The sequence below is a fragment of the Periophthalmus magnuspinnatus genome, chromosome 6, assembly GCF_009829125.3.
Source record: "Periophthalmus magnuspinnatus isolate fPerMag1 chromosome 6, fPerMag1.2.pri, whole genome shotgun sequence".
Taxonomy (NCBI): domain Eukaryota; kingdom Metazoa; phylum Chordata; class Actinopteri; order Gobiiformes; family Gobiidae; genus Periophthalmus; species Periophthalmus magnuspinnatus.
The window spans coordinates 20,476,117-20,491,513 of NC_047131.1; the positions used below are offsets into that span (position 1 = coordinate 20,476,117).

The 15,397-nt window shown below is 40.5% G+C and overlaps 4 protein-coding genes across 5 annotated transcripts in view; 1 reads left to right on the forward strand and 3 right to left on the reverse strand.

Annotated features, from left to right (window-relative positions):
• The window catches only part of reln (reelin), an 89,916-nt gene extending 79,578 nt beyond the window's left edge, over nt 1-10,338 (forward strand). The window contains exons 48-64 of one of the 2 annotated variants that reach the window (XM_033967428.2): nt 6-183; nt 403-596; nt 915-1,165; nt 1,835-1,989; nt 2,071-2,285; nt 2,413-2,590; nt 2,670-2,845; nt 2,934-3,040; nt 3,829-4,071; nt 4,144-4,319; nt 4,406-4,479; nt 4,551-4,712; nt 5,241-5,398; nt 5,666-5,885; nt 6,028-6,225; nt 6,376-6,474; nt 9,007-10,338. In XM_033967428.2, coding sequence (XP_033823319.1) covers nt 6-183; nt 403-596; nt 915-1,165; nt 1,835-1,989; nt 2,071-2,285; nt 2,413-2,590; nt 2,670-2,845; nt 2,934-3,040; nt 3,829-4,071; nt 4,144-4,319; nt 4,406-4,479; nt 4,551-4,712; nt 5,241-5,398; nt 5,666-5,885; nt 6,028-6,225; nt 6,376-6,474; nt 9,007-9,103 — 2,881 coding nt within the window. In that variant the 3' untranslated portion in view covers nt 9,104-10,338. Of the gene's footprint in view, nt 1-5; nt 184-402; nt 597-914; nt 1,166-1,834; nt 1,990-2,070; nt 2,286-2,412; nt 2,591-2,669; nt 2,846-2,933; nt 3,041-3,828; nt 4,072-4,143; nt 4,320-4,405; nt 4,480-4,550; nt 4,713-5,240; nt 5,399-5,665; nt 5,892-6,027; nt 6,226-6,375; nt 6,475-7,533; nt 7,964-9,006 lie in introns of those variants that run through there. The other variant, XM_055222709.1, reaches the window with a different exon arrangement.
• Nucleotides 1-13,980, reverse strand: part of cd82b (CD82 molecule b) — a 236,234-nt gene extending 222,254 nt beyond the window's left edge. Inside the window, exon 1 of the mRNA XM_055222703.1 lies at nt 13,976-13,980. The gene's annotated coding sequence lies outside the window, so the exon portion shown is untranslated. The remainder of the gene's footprint in view (nt 1-13,975) is intronic.
• Nucleotides 10,520-13,321, reverse strand: LOC129456346 (protein Bouncer-like). The gene is made up of 2 exons (XM_055222708.1): nt 13,243-13,321; nt 10,520-11,284 (listed from the first exon to the last, which is right to left on the reverse strand). The coding sequence occupies exons 1-2, from the start codon at nt 13,248-13,250 to the stop codon at nt 10,897-10,899; spliced, it is 396 nt and encodes a 131-aa protein (XP_055078683.1). The 5' UTR covers nt 13,251-13,321; the 3' UTR covers nt 10,520-10,896.
• LOC129456345 (protein Bouncer-like) lies at nt 13,976-15,270 on the reverse strand. The gene is made up of 2 exons (XM_055222706.1): nt 15,221-15,270; nt 13,976-14,709 (listed from the first exon to the last, which is right to left on the reverse strand). Exons 1-2 carry the CDS (start codon nt 15,226-15,228, stop codon nt 14,322-14,324), a joined length of 396 nt encoding a protein of 131 aa, XP_055078681.1. The 5' UTR covers nt 15,229-15,270; the 3' UTR covers nt 13,976-14,321.
• Nucleotides 15,271-15,397: the final 127 nt, after the last annotated feature.

The window sequence follows — 15,397 nt, forward strand, 5'->3', positions numbered from 1 at the left end:
TGCAGATGTGATTCAGAGTGGGGTGGAGAGTACTGTGATGAGCCCCTGGTGGCCCTGCCCTCTCAGCTTAAGGACAGCTTCAGTCGGGCCCCCTCTCTGAGTCACTGGCACCTGGTCACTGGGGGCAAACTCAGCACAGTGTGTGGTGCTGTGGCCTCGGGATCTGCTCTGCACTTTAGTGGGGTAAATATGCTAATTGACATTCCTTTGTTGTCTTTTTTGCTGAAAATCTGAAAATTGCTCAAATCAAAATCTTACATAAGAATATTTTATAACAGGATTTATCTTTTTTAATTGAAATACGTAGAATAAATAAATTAGATAAGATATATTATTATATAATTTCACTGTGACAGGTCTGACTATGTTGACTCCATATGAACTTCTCTTTATGTGTTACAGAGCTGCAGTCGTCAGCTGGTCACAGTGGACTTGAACCTGACAAATGCTGAGTTTATTCAGTTTTACTTTATGTACGGCTGCATGATCCCACCCAGCAACCGCAACCAGGGTGTGCTCCTGGAGTACAGCCTCAACGCAGGAATCAACTGGCATCTGTTAACAGAGATATTTTATGACCTGTACACCAAACCAGGGTGAGGACGATTGAACATGTATTCATTAGTAGGGCAGTGTTTTGTAAATAATTTCTTTAAATAAATGTCATTTAAATGGAAAACGTTAACCAGAATTACAATGTAGCTAAATAAATTCAGATCTAAAATGGAAAATAAAAAAGCCTTTTTTTATATATGAAAAGTTTTTGAAAGGATAAAAACTGATGAAAATGTAGCTATTAAACAGAGATCTTTAATACAATTGTTATGCAGTTCTATTATATAACAACTGATCTATCTGTTGTGCGAAAATATGAATTGAATTCATGTCTGACCGCGTTTCACTTTGACATTTAGATTTGTGAATGTTCTGCTGCCCCCTGCTGCCCGTCAGGAAGGAGTGCGGGTACGCTGGTGGCAGCCTCAGCATGATGGAGCGGACCACAGTGACTGGGCACTAGATAACGTGCTGATCGCAGGGTCTGACACACGAGCACAGATATCGGACACATTTGGAGGGGCGGGGCTTCCCAACCACGAGAGGACCCCTGCTGATGGTGCCTCAGAAAGGGAGGCTCAGCTCGGGGAACAAGAGGAAACACCCATAGGTACAGACAGTATTGAATAATTATTGAGCAATCAGTTTTCAATGTACAAATTAGTAGAAAGGAAGAATCAAGGCTATAGGATAGGTTGTTTGAAGATACAAGACACAAATCCTTTTGTGTGTGATATTTTCTTTTTGAATAGTTCAATAGCAAAAACATATCTCCGTTTTGAAAAAGTACCAAAATGTTTTTGGTTTTTTAAACATCTAGTATAGGTATTTTTAATGAATATCATTTCTAGTGGATTTAATCATGGAGATATGGAATTATATTTTCTTAGCAGAAAATTAATTTTGCTTTTGAAAGCAATACTATACAAAGATTCTGGTGACTTTTTAAAATGACAATTATCTGTTTTTGCAAATATTTCTGTATGTATACAAATGAAATTAACCTTATGGACCTTATTCATAATGAACAAATAATTTATTAAGAATTATTCAGGCTTACTAACTACTTAGGGGGTAAAGGTTAGGAGTTGGGATATTAAGTAAGTCATTATTAAGCTTGTATAATTCTTAAGAAAATATTTGTTCAATATGAATTAAGTTCCTTCATTTTTATTAAGGTGACTCTTATTTCAGACTCACAAAACACTTTTTATCAGTTCCATAACTTTATACTGTTAGAAAAACCTTATTTTGTCGAATTATTTCTTTTTCTTGACAGTGAGTGACCACTGGTTGTTCTCAGAAGACTGCTCAGTTCAGCGCTTCTGCAGCTCTCCTGATGGAGTTATGGTGTGTGGCAACGACGATGGTAGAGAGGTCTACGCTGTCACACAGGATATTATGCCTGAGAAGGGCTGGGTCATGCAGTTCAAGGTAAAAACAATGCGCTCATACTGTTTATTATTTTGAGTCTTATGATATTTTAGTGTATAATCCATGTACGTGTGGTTGTAGATTGCCGCTGGATGCAGTCTACCAGAGCGTCCTGCCGACAGACAGGTGCACGTGCAGTATTCAGCTGACTTTGGAGTGACATGGAAGTACATAGTGCCACAGTGCCTACCTGCGGGCCCTCGCTGTGGAGGCCAGGTCTCACAGCCATCAGTGTTTTTCCCTGCGGAGGGCTGGAAGAGAGTGGTCTACCCCCTGCCCGACAGTCTAGCTGACACGTAGGTTTTATATGATTTCTATTTTTAACTGTGGTTGGAATATTGTCTCAAAAAGGGGCAACCCAAAAAAGTAATTTACTTTTTTTTTCTTTAATATTCTCAATATTTTTTCTTGTATTGTTTGTAGTGCAGTTCGATTCCGGTTTTACCAGCAGCACTCGGATATGCAGTGGGGTGTAGAGAACTTCTACATTGGCCCTGCGTGTGAGAATCACTGTGGAGGACATGGAGACTGTCTGGACAAACGCTGCCTTTGTGATCCTGGCTTCATTGGGCCAAACTGCTACGCCAGCACTGCACTCAAGGTATAGCATATTCAACTATATTCAACTGTATCATTTATGACATTTTTTTCTATTATTTTATTTTACTTTTTCTCACCAGGCCTCTTTAAAGGAGCGATTTGATTGGGAAGGAACAACCAGCCCTCAGTGGCAGGTGCTGGAAGGAGGTAGACCCTGCACAGACTGTGGGGTGTTGGTCGAGGGAACAGCCTTATATTTTGGTGGAGCTGATGCAAGACAGGCTGTCACTGTGGATCTGGACCTTCGAGGGGCAAAGTAAGCTTTTATTTTTGTTTGTACACTTCAGCCATAGGCGAAACCTAAGCATTGAATTAAGATCTAATGAGTGCTACGTGTTTGACAGATTTGTGGAGTACTGGGCCAGGATTGGGAGTGAGGATAATATGACCATGTGCCATCGGCCAACATGTCGTAAAGAGGGAGTGCTGCTGGACTACTCCACTGATGGAGGTGAACTAACAAGCCCATGCCAGGGCTGTGCTTTGGCAAGAGCCAAGTATGATGCATACTGTTTTACAGTATATATTACACTCAATAAGTCCAAGTCAGTGTTCAGTAACACAATACTCTCACCCCGTATACTTCTACTTGCATAACAAATATTCTTGTTATACTCTTTTTTCACACTTTTACAACTCCCTTGATGTCCTCCCCCTGTTAGTATCGATCGGCTCTACTGCATAAAGTCCAATGAAGTAATGATCCTGGGATTCATTTTTTCTTTTTCATTTTTCACCATTTTACAGTACACTATTCTAAATGTTAAGACAGAAGAGGAAACCAAAGTGTTTTGACACTAATGTGTCTTCATCAGGACATGGCAGTCTGTTGTCCTGTTAGAGTGTCCAAATGCATTGGCTGATGTGTTGTAAGGACTTCTAATTTCACACTATATTACATTGGATCTCCTTCTTCCTGTCTGTTTAACAATACATCCACTTATGATATGAGTACAGCCCGTCTTCCTTTTCTGTCTATTCGATTGGTCTTACCTTCAGAGAGCATTAGTAAATTGGAACTCATCAGCATAACATGCTTCAAATGATACTATGAAAAAAACTGAGAATAACATTGGGCCCAGTCAAATATTGTGATGCACTGCAACAAACATCACCAGGCTGAATCTCCTCTTAGATCAAGAAATGAACATTCACCCAAACCCATTGTACGCACAAGGAATTCATAACTATGCATTTTTAATTAGAAGTTTTCTCATTATTTACATAACATCTTTTTAGGAGTGTCCTGGACGCTTCTACATGAGATGGATTACCTCAAGTATGTGTCAGTGCGCAGAGATTACATTGTGCTGCCCGAGGGAGCTTTGACAAATGCCACCCGCCTGCGCTGGTGGCAGCCATTTACTATCTCCTCTGGACTGGTCTCCCCGAGTCTGGAGAGAGCTCAGTGGGCCATTGATAACATCTTGGTGGGTGGGTCGGACATCAATCCATCTATGCTGCTTGACACGTTTGATGATGGTAAGTAAACAAGCTGGCGCATCACTTGACATAAAAAGATTATCTTATCTGATTTGTTGTGTGGACTTTCAGAGGGTGTTTCCCATGAGGAGAGCTGGAGTTTCTATCCCAACGCTGTGCGGACAGCTGGCTTCTGTGGGAATCCATCTTTCCATCTCTACTGGCCCAACAAGAACCAGGATAGAACACACAACATCCTAGCCACTCGGGAGCTCATAGTGCAGCCTGGCTATATCTTACAGTTCAAGGTTCTGCAAAGCTAACAGTAAAAAGTTTCACGCATATACAAACGCATCATGACATAGCTGAATTGTTATCGTTTAATGTTTTTCAGATTGTAGTTGGTTGTGAAGCAGACATGTGTGATGACCATCATTCTGTTTTGCTGCAGTATAGGAAAGACGCTAGGCAAGTTATTGCAAGAAGTTACTATGTCTTTATTATAAACATTTTCTAACTTTTTAAACTTTTACCTCTAGGTCTGACTCATGGCAGCTGGTGCAGTCTGAATGCTTACCCTCTTCAGTAAACAACGTCGGCTGCTCTCCTTTCCAGTTTCATGAATCCACAATCTACAGTCCTGTCAACAGCTCTACATGGACAAGAGTCACTGTCCCACTACCGGACCATGTCTCTTCAGGGTACACACACACGCACAGATGTTGGGTTTTCTTGCTACTTGGAGACATTACATTGATTTTCATTAATTTATTTATTATAGTTCATATGATACTTTTTTAAAACAATTTTGTACTTTTAGAATACTTTTTGGGGGATAATTCTGCTTTATGGTTTGGTCTCAATATTATCATTTATTGTCTATATTTAGTTAAGCAATACATCACACTTCAAAGTTTGTTATTGTGAGAGGCCTCCCTTTAGCCTCTTTTAACCAATGAATATTAAATGTTGTTGATCTAATAATAATTATTTTGTCCCAATAGTAGAGGCAGGTCCCTATGAATTAAGTGTGTACTTTGATTATAAGCCCACGATTTAATACATACCCGTGAACCTTTTGGCAATATTTTAAGTGGAATGAGATCTTTGTTTCTTTTGTCAAAAAATATTTTGTTGTTTTAAGGAATTGCTTTTTTCTATTGCATTTATTTTCATGAACTAGTCAAAGTGGTCAATAAACTTTTAATTCATTTTTGGTGCACATCCAGAGCCACGCAGTTCCGCTGGATTCAGAAAGAGGGCATGGGGGAGAGACAGAGCTGGGGTGTGGACCATGTTTACATTGGAGAGGCATGTCCAGGGCTCTGCAGTGGCCATGGATACTGCACCAGTGGGATGGTCTGCATCTGTGACGAGGGCCATCAAGGTAGGTCACCTCAGGCTTTTTGTTAAAGAGGTCAGGGGGGAATTCAAGATGTAACCAACAGTGACATCCAAATAATGAAGGATGGGTTAAATGCAGAGGACAAATTCTTAAACTTAATTTACAGTTCTTTTTAAACATGGATCTTGTTCTGCACCAGTTTCAGATTGCTGTTCACTCAGTAGATTCTTTATTTTTTTTCGGTTCAGGGCTGCAATTTGTCCATATTTTCTCACCATATTTTTTATTCTCTTCCATCCTTTTTATCAGGTGATGATTGCTCCCTGACCAGCACTGACCTCCCCAGCTCTATAAAGGATAACTTTGAGTCGGGCAGTGTGTCTCCACAAAGCTGGCAGCTGATTCAGGGAGGCGGAGTGGGCAACGGCTGTGGGCAGCTGTCCCCACATGCCCATGGAGACTCACTCTACTTTAATGGCTGTAAGATGAGGCAGGCAGTTACTAAACCGCTAGACCTCACTAGGGCCAGGTACAGGTACTACCAAAACATATAAACTTTTTATTAACATACACATTTAATATTACTTGCAGGCACAATAAATACTACATTTGCAGTATATGCACCTATTCGTCTTCCTAACTATGTTTGCCTCTTCTCTGTCTCCTTACAGTAAAATCATGTTTGTGCTGCAAATTGGCAGTGTGGCACAGACAGACAGTTGTAACATAGCATTGGACCAAGCAGACACAGTAGACCGAGCAGTCTTATTACAGTACAGTGTCAATAATGGGGTTAGCTGGCATGTCATAGCCCAGCATCAGCCCAAAGACTTCATAAAGGCCCAAAGAGTCTCCTACAACATTCCACTGTAAGTACCAACCATATACCTGAGTGTATATATAGATACACTCTACTTTACATGTAACACTTACAGTTATGTTCTAAGAGTTTATTGGCAGTTTATGATTTCTGACTGTAATTTGTGATCCTTTCTAAAACATATCTTTGGCCTCTCCAGAGAAGCCCGGGTCAAAGGTGTGATGCTGCGATGGTGGCAACCGCGGCATGGTGGTGCGGGACATGACCAGTGGGCATTGGACCATGTGGAAGTAGTTCTGTGAGTACTTCATTTCCCAACGACCCCAGGCCTCGACTGGCCCCTACAAAGCCCCTGATCTGCTCCTTTCTGCCTCAAGTAAAGAGCAACATTTTCACTCAAACACAGGGATTTTCACATAGTACATGTGTGCAGTAAATGCTTAACTGGCTGCATTATTATATGGGCTTTTGTCAAGCAGTGGCTTTCAGCTCTGGGCTTCAAGTCCTCACGTTTTCAGTGTCTTGCAGAAGACAAGCATCTTACATATGGGAAATATGTTAAAAGCTGTTAAACTGTTAAAGAATATCTGTACTGTAATTTTTATTTTATTTTTTATTTTAATATGTTCAAAACTGTACATTATTACTATATTCTGCACTGCACTGAAAATGTTGCTTTAGCATATATCTTACATACTAACAGAAAGCATTTTGAATACATTGTCTGCATGAGCTATGGCTATAATGTCCCAACATGACTAATGTTTCACTGAAATAGATGATTGTTATTCCCAATGCATTTCAAATGAAGATTGAGAAATATATGTAATAGCATATACACATAAACAGACACACAGAGTAGAATACATGCATTTTGTCCCAATCTGCCTGAGCTGTCCCTGTTAATGTGGCCATGACCGGTCCCACCTGCCTCCACTGCCTGGTTTTCAACAGTGTCTGCTGAAAAGAGTCACATGGTCCTCACACTGTGCTCTGTTTATTTCTCTCTGTTACCACTCCTTTACACCGCTCCTCTGTTGCTATGGCCCAATTGTTTGATTTGCCCTCCTGCACACCTCCCTTGCTTATTATGCGCCCGCTTCTGTGCTTGTATTACATTTTATCCACACAATCCACGGACTCCTCTTCCTTTAACACTTACCCTGATTTCCTTCAACCTCTTTCTCTCCACACTTGTGGCATGCCATCTTTGGGATGCTGTTCTATATTCTTTTTTCCCAACTGATTGCTGTCCCAATCTTCATCATCCTTTTCAAATGTCTATCTATCCCCTCTTACGTGACCTCTTGACTCTCTCCTCTCCTCTCTTCTCTGTGCTTTGGCCCAGCCACCAAAGGCCAGGGCTCTTGCCCTCTCAGACCTTTCTACGGGACAACAGTTCTCTCCTCCTGTCTACCCCCTCTCGCGCTCTAATCTCTGCTCTCTTCTGTATTCTGCTCCCTCTGGCATGGCTGTAGTGTCAGGTAAGTTTTCGTCGCTTCCTGAATGCAGCCCTCCTTCACCTTATCCCGCTGTTGTCCTTAGCAACCCCCAACTCATTTCATTTGTCACAGACTCACCGCAGTCATGTTCACGCCCCCGCTTTGATCAGTGCACTTTCACTCTATGGGCAAGCAGCCGCCCAGTGTCCAGGTGGAGGCAACACAGTGACAGCTCTCACACATGACCATACACCCAAATAACTGTAGTCTACTACTAAAGGTGTAACATAATGTTGGCAGGACACTACCTTCTGTGTATCTGTTCAGTGCATATAAATGTACTAATCTATGTATTTTAATGTGTGATGGTGTCCATCACTATATCTGTTGACTTTGTTTTTGCTAATGTGCCAGGCAGTGGAGAGATTTAATGCATTATATAGATGATATATGATTTTGGTTTTGTTGAGCCAAAGCACTGAATTATGTCTTTGTGCACCAATTGTTGCTGCAAGTGACTGCATCTAGCATCATTGTTTCTGACTAGGTCCACATTGCAGGGAGTTTAACTTGAGTAAATCTTACTCAAACACTCTGCATGGCTTTTTGCAGTAGCTCTGTCCCTTCGTCATTCATGTCTGTCCACAAACAACATGAAAGAACCAGGAGCTGAGCCTCACTGCTTATAGTCTCCACCACATCACGACTAACATTACACATACCTCCATGTTTCCACCTTCTCAGCATTAGCCATGACACACATTATCCTTTACCCCTGCCCCTCCCAACCCCACACTTCACAGAGGTACCTGCCTGCTCTGGCTGCTCTCCTGGCTCACCGGCACCGCTCTGCTGGATGGAAGAAGCAATAACAGGCTAAGCGAGCGCAATCTCCTGCAGCTCTTTTATATTTAATTTCAAACCCATCCCCTCACAATCCTGCACTTTGATGGTTTTCTTTCCACCCCCTAAGTCCTTTTTTATTTAGGAAAACTTGGGCCTCAAACACTCATGCCTGAGTTGCCCTCATGTCAGTGGTAGTGTTTGTATCATGTCCTGTGTCTCGTCTCTGTCCGGCAACATTTAGTTAGGCCTTACACATGTGTCTTGCTTTCTAGATACCTCATATATTGAACATACACACACTGTTTGGAGTAGAGTAGACTACCATTCTTCTATCCCATAGAATTGTTGAGTGTTTGAGGTTTTGACTTCGAACCATCATCGTCATAAAGTAGCAGCATGAAAATAGTTGGAAGTAGAAGCTGCATTAGTTATATTGGCTGCATGGCAAGTGCATGAGAACAGATAACATTTTAGTGCCTTATTTCTAGTCTCTAATTCCCAATACTGCTCCTTTCCCTTTTACTGTCTTTTTGTCCCTGCAGCACTCGCAAGCAAAACTACATGATGAACTTTGCCAGACAGACCGGCCCGCGCCACTATTACAGCCGAAAGAGGCGGGCACTGCGACTGCGCGCCTGAACCTGTGCTGTGACGGGATTCGCCCATTGACCTGCCAATCACCGCAACCCATGCACACCCTTGTTACTCCTGACAACACATGTTTGCCCTGCTGAGTCCCATCCACCACCTCCTTGTCTGTGGACTCCAGTCAGCTTTACCTCTTCACAAACCTCCTCTGGCACTAAAGCAGGCTATATTCAACCAGTTTACACACCAGCCGTTCTCAAGCACACGGGTCGGAGGAAGAGCAAATCAGAAGAAAGGAGTCGAGCAGCCATTTTGTTTATTCTTTCTCCATGGATGGTCAGGGTTTCTTGTTGTTTTCTGAGTGTTGCAATGTACAAACATCCCTTGGCGGTTTTTCCTTCTCCGGCTTACCCCAACTCTTTCCCCCTTGTTCCAATCATATCCTCCAACCACACTGTGAATTTCAAAAGTATTATCACTGCTGAACTTTAACCAGCCAATAGGAGAGCTCCCATCTCCACTGAGCCGGTAAGGGAGAGGACCACTCCACTGCCAAAACCATAACCGTCCATGAAGTGAAGAAATGGCGATACAAAAAATATAAAAATGATTTCTGTGTTGTTGGTGTTTTGTGTGTCTGTGGGTTATTTACGTGCTGAGTTGACTGTGCTGTTCTTTGTTTGTTTTCTACTAATTCATATGTTTTTATGAAGGGAAGGGTTGTGGGGCTACTGGGGTAAGTTTCCTTCAGAGCTGGAGCAATTGGATGTAGGCAATGGTGGTACAAGCCCCACCTCCTTGACAAGAAGGAACGGGAGAATGATTTGCACGACATGGGAAGATGAAAAATTTGAAGAAAAAAAAAAGACTGACAAATGTTTGTTTTTTATCATTTTTTATATATGTTGGCTCCTGAGAATACAGATATTTATGGTAAATGGTTCTTCACGTGACCTATTTAAAATGCACTGTGCGTGAAATCTGTATGTTTTTTCTAGTGTTAAGTTATTAGGCGGTCGAGTCCGGCTCTCAGACTGCACCATGTCCCCTCTCCCCTCGACTTCTCTTGTGATGTTGGCCCCAAACCCCAAAGCCCTTGATCTCTCTGCTGATTTCTGAAACCTGGAGGTGAGGCTCCATTAGTGTTGTTTTTTGAAGTCTGTGTAATATGGACCCTCTACCCTCAGTGTTACTCCAGTATAGCAATCTCCTGTATATATATGTATATCCACTATGGGGAGACCCAACAGCCTTATAAAAGGGAAATAAAGACCTGTCCAAACCTCAAACTGTACATGCCTCTTTCATCACTTTCATCATCAGCCTCCTATTGCAAAAAGCATGAACTAACAGAGATGTGACAGAGTTAATCTTATTCTGGTCACATTTACTTTAAAGGGTTTTCATGGAAATGCAATTTTCACATTATACTTGTTATATGTGCAAAATAGTTTAAAAAATGTCTTTAGCACTAGGTTTATTTTTGTACATGCAAATTTACATTTACATCACATTAAAAAACAATTTCATTTCATGACTTTAGTGGTACTCTAAACTCACTTAAATTTCTGAAAAACTCAAAGGAAGTGTGGGTACAGTGTGTCTTAAAATGTAGTCTATAGGTCTCTAGTTATGTACCTCCAAAGAAGTATCAAATGCTTCAGTAAAATGGTACATGTTTTATTGTTAACTAAAGATTAAAAATATGCATACAGTTACAATACAAATGAAAAAATTTCTAGTTGAAATAAACTTCAGCATTAGCCAGTGCTGAGGCTGTCAGATCAACATTAGTGCAAACCAGTGCCGTTTACCATATTAAAACGTCACAAATGTCCAGACTTTTATAGTCCTATCAGTTTTAGTGATAGACCACCCATGATAATGAACAGTGTGACAAAGTTGGTTGATACGTCTGTGCCAGAGTTACAGTAGGACCAGTCGCAGCATGAGTAGCTTGTGTTGTATATGGCTCCCCTTAGGTTGATCTTTTTCACTTCGTTGCAATTTTTCAGGAGCATACATCCCCTGTGTGTGAGTCCAGTGTGGTTCCCGTAGCGACCTTCGGCCTTGTAGCACACCTCTTTTGGGGGGCACTCTGTCACCACAGGTTTGAAGATTCCCTTCGTTTCCAATGTCTCGTAGAGGCTGAAGTAGCAGAGCAGGTTTTTACAAAGCAGAGTGGGTAGCATGAGGTAGATCAACAATGGCGAGATATGCATGGTCCTCTGTCTGCAAGGCAAAGAGATTTTCAAACTTGTTTTGGTCTATTTTTTCTGTATTACTCTTCAGGTAGTATTTTTCAGATTACTTTACAAGCAATGTTCCCTCTAATTTTTCACGAGTCTGAGCAAACACACAAACTCCCTGAGTGCTCCCATGGACCACTGTGAGCAACATCAGACGTGTGCACTGTGGTCATGCTGCATTGCATCCATCCAAGTTAAATGGTTTATTAAAAGAATCAATTTACTGCATTTACATTTCTGTTATAAGACTTTTAATTAAGTGCTTTAGTCCACTTATACAATGAAAATGACAAAAATCTTGCTCATGACCTGTGTAGTATGTTAAAATTAAATATTTATACTTCCAATAGCATTAACTATGACAAAACATGAGCTTCCAACCAAACCAAGCCAACTGTAAACTCCAATGTTAAAAACACACTTAACATTTTTATTATAAAGTTCTGACTTGTATTATGAGTATAAGCCATTGTGTGAAGCTTTTTTGCACTGAGTGAGATTGTCCTATTGTGGTCTGGGAGACAGTCCGTTAACTCTTTCAGTATATGACACGATAATTTGATTTTTAACTCAAACTAGTGACAGTATTCAATGACCAATACACACTGAGAGGAATCTGTATCTGCACACCCAGCTGCTCTATTATTGTACATTTATATACTATACAAAAGGTATATTTATATATAAAATATAGTCAAAACAAGTGGTATGGGTCAAAATAAATATACATTTACAAACCACACATTGCAAACGGTGAACAAACACACACACTTCAAAATGTAAACAAACACACACTGGAAACTAAGAACAAACTGTACATGATTGTTCAGTGTGACAGTCATTCTGCGACAGTGTGTGCGTGATGATTGGTGGTGGTCGGGGAGCGCAGATTGGCATTAGCTAATGCTAATGATTACACATGATATATTTGACCCACAATTAAGTCAATAGCAGAATAAGCCACGCTTACCGATCAGGAACAGCATCCAGTCCATCAAAACATAAGGTCCTCTGCTCCCGAGTCCACCATGAGATCTTCACTCGGTTCCATGAACCGCTCTGGGTCCGAGATGCCTCTAGTTTAACTTGTACAAACATCCACAGTGTCCTCGGTCGCGTATTTCCTTTGTTTTGTCCGTTTCGTCATGTTTAAAACAGTGCGTAACAGTGCGCCCGAGGGTGGACCGTCGGAACGTTAAGGGGTTAAACACTTGGCAACATTAGCGAGTCTTCACTCCACATCGGCCAAAACTCTGATAGCGGCGCATGAGGACCTCAGTCAATGACGTGGATAAGCTGCGAAAATACGTATGTGAATCACGTAATTGGCTGGAGCAGCTCGTCACCGGTCACACTCACTGACTCACATTGAAAAATAGCGCAGAATGAATTGTTGTGTGTTTATTTTATTTTCAATTTCGGATCGATTTTTTTGTGCGCAGCACAGATTTTCTGTGCGCGGAGACCGTGTCAGCAGTGCACAATTGCGCACGCGCGCAGCTTAGAGGGAACAGTGTTCACAAGTAATCAATTACTTTTTAAAGACCTTTCAATGCCACTCAAGATAACACATGTAGACACAGCTTGAAGAGAAAATCTCTCCTGTGATACAGTAACGTACACAAATACACATAATTTCACTTGACTGTATGACTGAATGTATAACATCTTTTTGGATAGCATAGAACCATCTCTTTTTTCTGAGGATTTGCAATTAAAATAATGGCCAGCTTTTTGAATATCAACTTTCAGAAAGTTTCCCCATTTGATTTTTCATTCCTTCAAATACTGTAAAAACAAACAAAAAAACAGAATTGCCCTTAAACAAGCCACCTTGCCTTCCTGCACAGGTGTTACCAATTACCTTTGACCCATTTCACATTTACCAAACATTTGACAAACTAATAGCTCTACAGGTATAAACCATAAAACAATCTTTACCTTGACATTGTAAAGGTTTAGTTGGCAGACAAATCCTTCCAGTCTTTCACATGAGACTATTTTAATCTCATCGTGTGCTGATAAGACCACACCCTTTGCACACTCATTTATAAACACCCCCCACCAAAAACACTACAACTGCCCAAAGAGGCGGGCAGTGCGACTGAACCTGTGCTGTGATGGGATTCGCCCATTGACCTGCTAATCAACGCAACCCTTGTTACTCCTGACAACACGTTTGCCCTGCTGAGTCACATCCACCACCTCCTTGTCTGTGGACTTTGTCAATCAGCCATACCTCTTCTATTAGTGTTGTTTTTTGAAGTCTGTAATATGGACCCTCTACCCTCAGTGGTACTCCAGTATAGTAATCGCCTGTGTATGTGTATGTGTGTGTGGGGGTGTGTATATATATATATATATATATATATCCACTATGGGGAGACTCAACAGCCTTATAAAAAGGGGAATAGTCTTATTCTGGTCACATTTACTTTAAAGGGTTTTCATGGAAATGAAATTTCTAAATGTAATTTTCACATTTTATTATACATTATACTTGTTATATGCACAAATTATAGTTTGGTGTTAACAATTTCAGATTTAACATCACATTTCTTTTGCACTAGGTTTATTTTTATACATGCAAATTTATATATTTCATTTACATAAAGAGTCTTTAATTTTAAAAAAAAGTATTTAATTTGACTTCAGTAGTGGTACTCTAAACTGCTTTGTGCTCCTTCTTAACTACTATATTTTGACACACATTTTCTCATTTACAGCTCACTGAAAGTTCTGAGAAACTCAAAGGAAGTGTGGGTACAGTGGGTGTTAAAATGTAGTCTATGTCACTGGTTATGTACCTCCAAAGAAGTGTCAAATACTTGAGTAAAATGGTACACGTTTTACTGTTAACTAAAGAATTAAAATATGCATACAGTTTACAAAACAAAATTTAAAAATTATTTCTTTTCTAGTCGAAATAAATGCTTCAGCATTAGCCAGTGCTGAGGCTGTCAGATCAAAACCAGTGCAAACTGGTGTCGTTTACGATATTAAAATATCACAAAAGTCTTTTATAGTCCTATCAGTTTTAGTGATAGACCACCCATGATAATGAACAGTGTGACAAAGTTGGTTGATACGTCTGTGCCGGAGTTACAGTAGGACCAGTCGCAGCGCGAGTAGCTTGTGTTGTATATGGTTTTTCTTAGGCTGTTCTTTTTCACTTGGCTGCAATTTTTCAGGAGCATACATCCCCTGTGTGTGAGTCCAGTGTGGTTCCCGTAGCGACCTTCGGCCTTGTAGCACACCTCTTTTGGGGGGAACTCTGTCACCACAAGCTTGAACATCCTTTTTGTTTCCAATGTCTCATAAGGGCTGAAGTAGCAGAGCAAGTTTTTACAGAGCAGAGTGGGTAGCATGAGGTAGAACCACAACAACAAGACATACATGGTCCTCTGTCTGCAAGGCAAAGAGAGATTTTCAAACTTAGAATGTTTTAGTCTAATTTTTCTGCATTACTCTTCAGGTAGTATTTTTCAGATTACTTCACAAGTAATCAAGTACTTTTTAAAGACCTTTCAAAGCCACTCAAGATAACATATGTAAACACAGCTTGAAGAGAAAACTCTCTCCTATGGTACAGTTACCTACACAAACATAATTTCACTTGACTGTATGACTGAATATATAACTTCCTTTTGTATAGTATATAATCATCTTTTTTCTGAGGAATATGCAATTAAAATATTGCTTTTTAAACATCAACTTTCAGAAAGTTTCCCATTTGATTTTTCATTCCCCCAATTACTGTAAAAAACAAAAAACAAAAAAAACAAAACAGAATTGCCCTTAAACAAGCCACCTTGCCTTCCTGCACAGGTGTTACCAATTACCTTTGACCCATTTCACATTTACCAAACATTTGACAAACTAATAGCTCTACAGGTATAAACCATAAAACAATCTTTACCTTGACATTGTAAAGGTTTAGTTGGCAGACAAATCCTTCCAGTCCTTCACCCTTTCACATGACTCCTTTAATCTCTTCCTGTGCTGAGAAGACCACACCCTTAGCAGCTGTCATTTGTAAAGACCCCCACTAAAAACACTACAAATGCAAATATATGTAAATATGGTGATGAGAAGC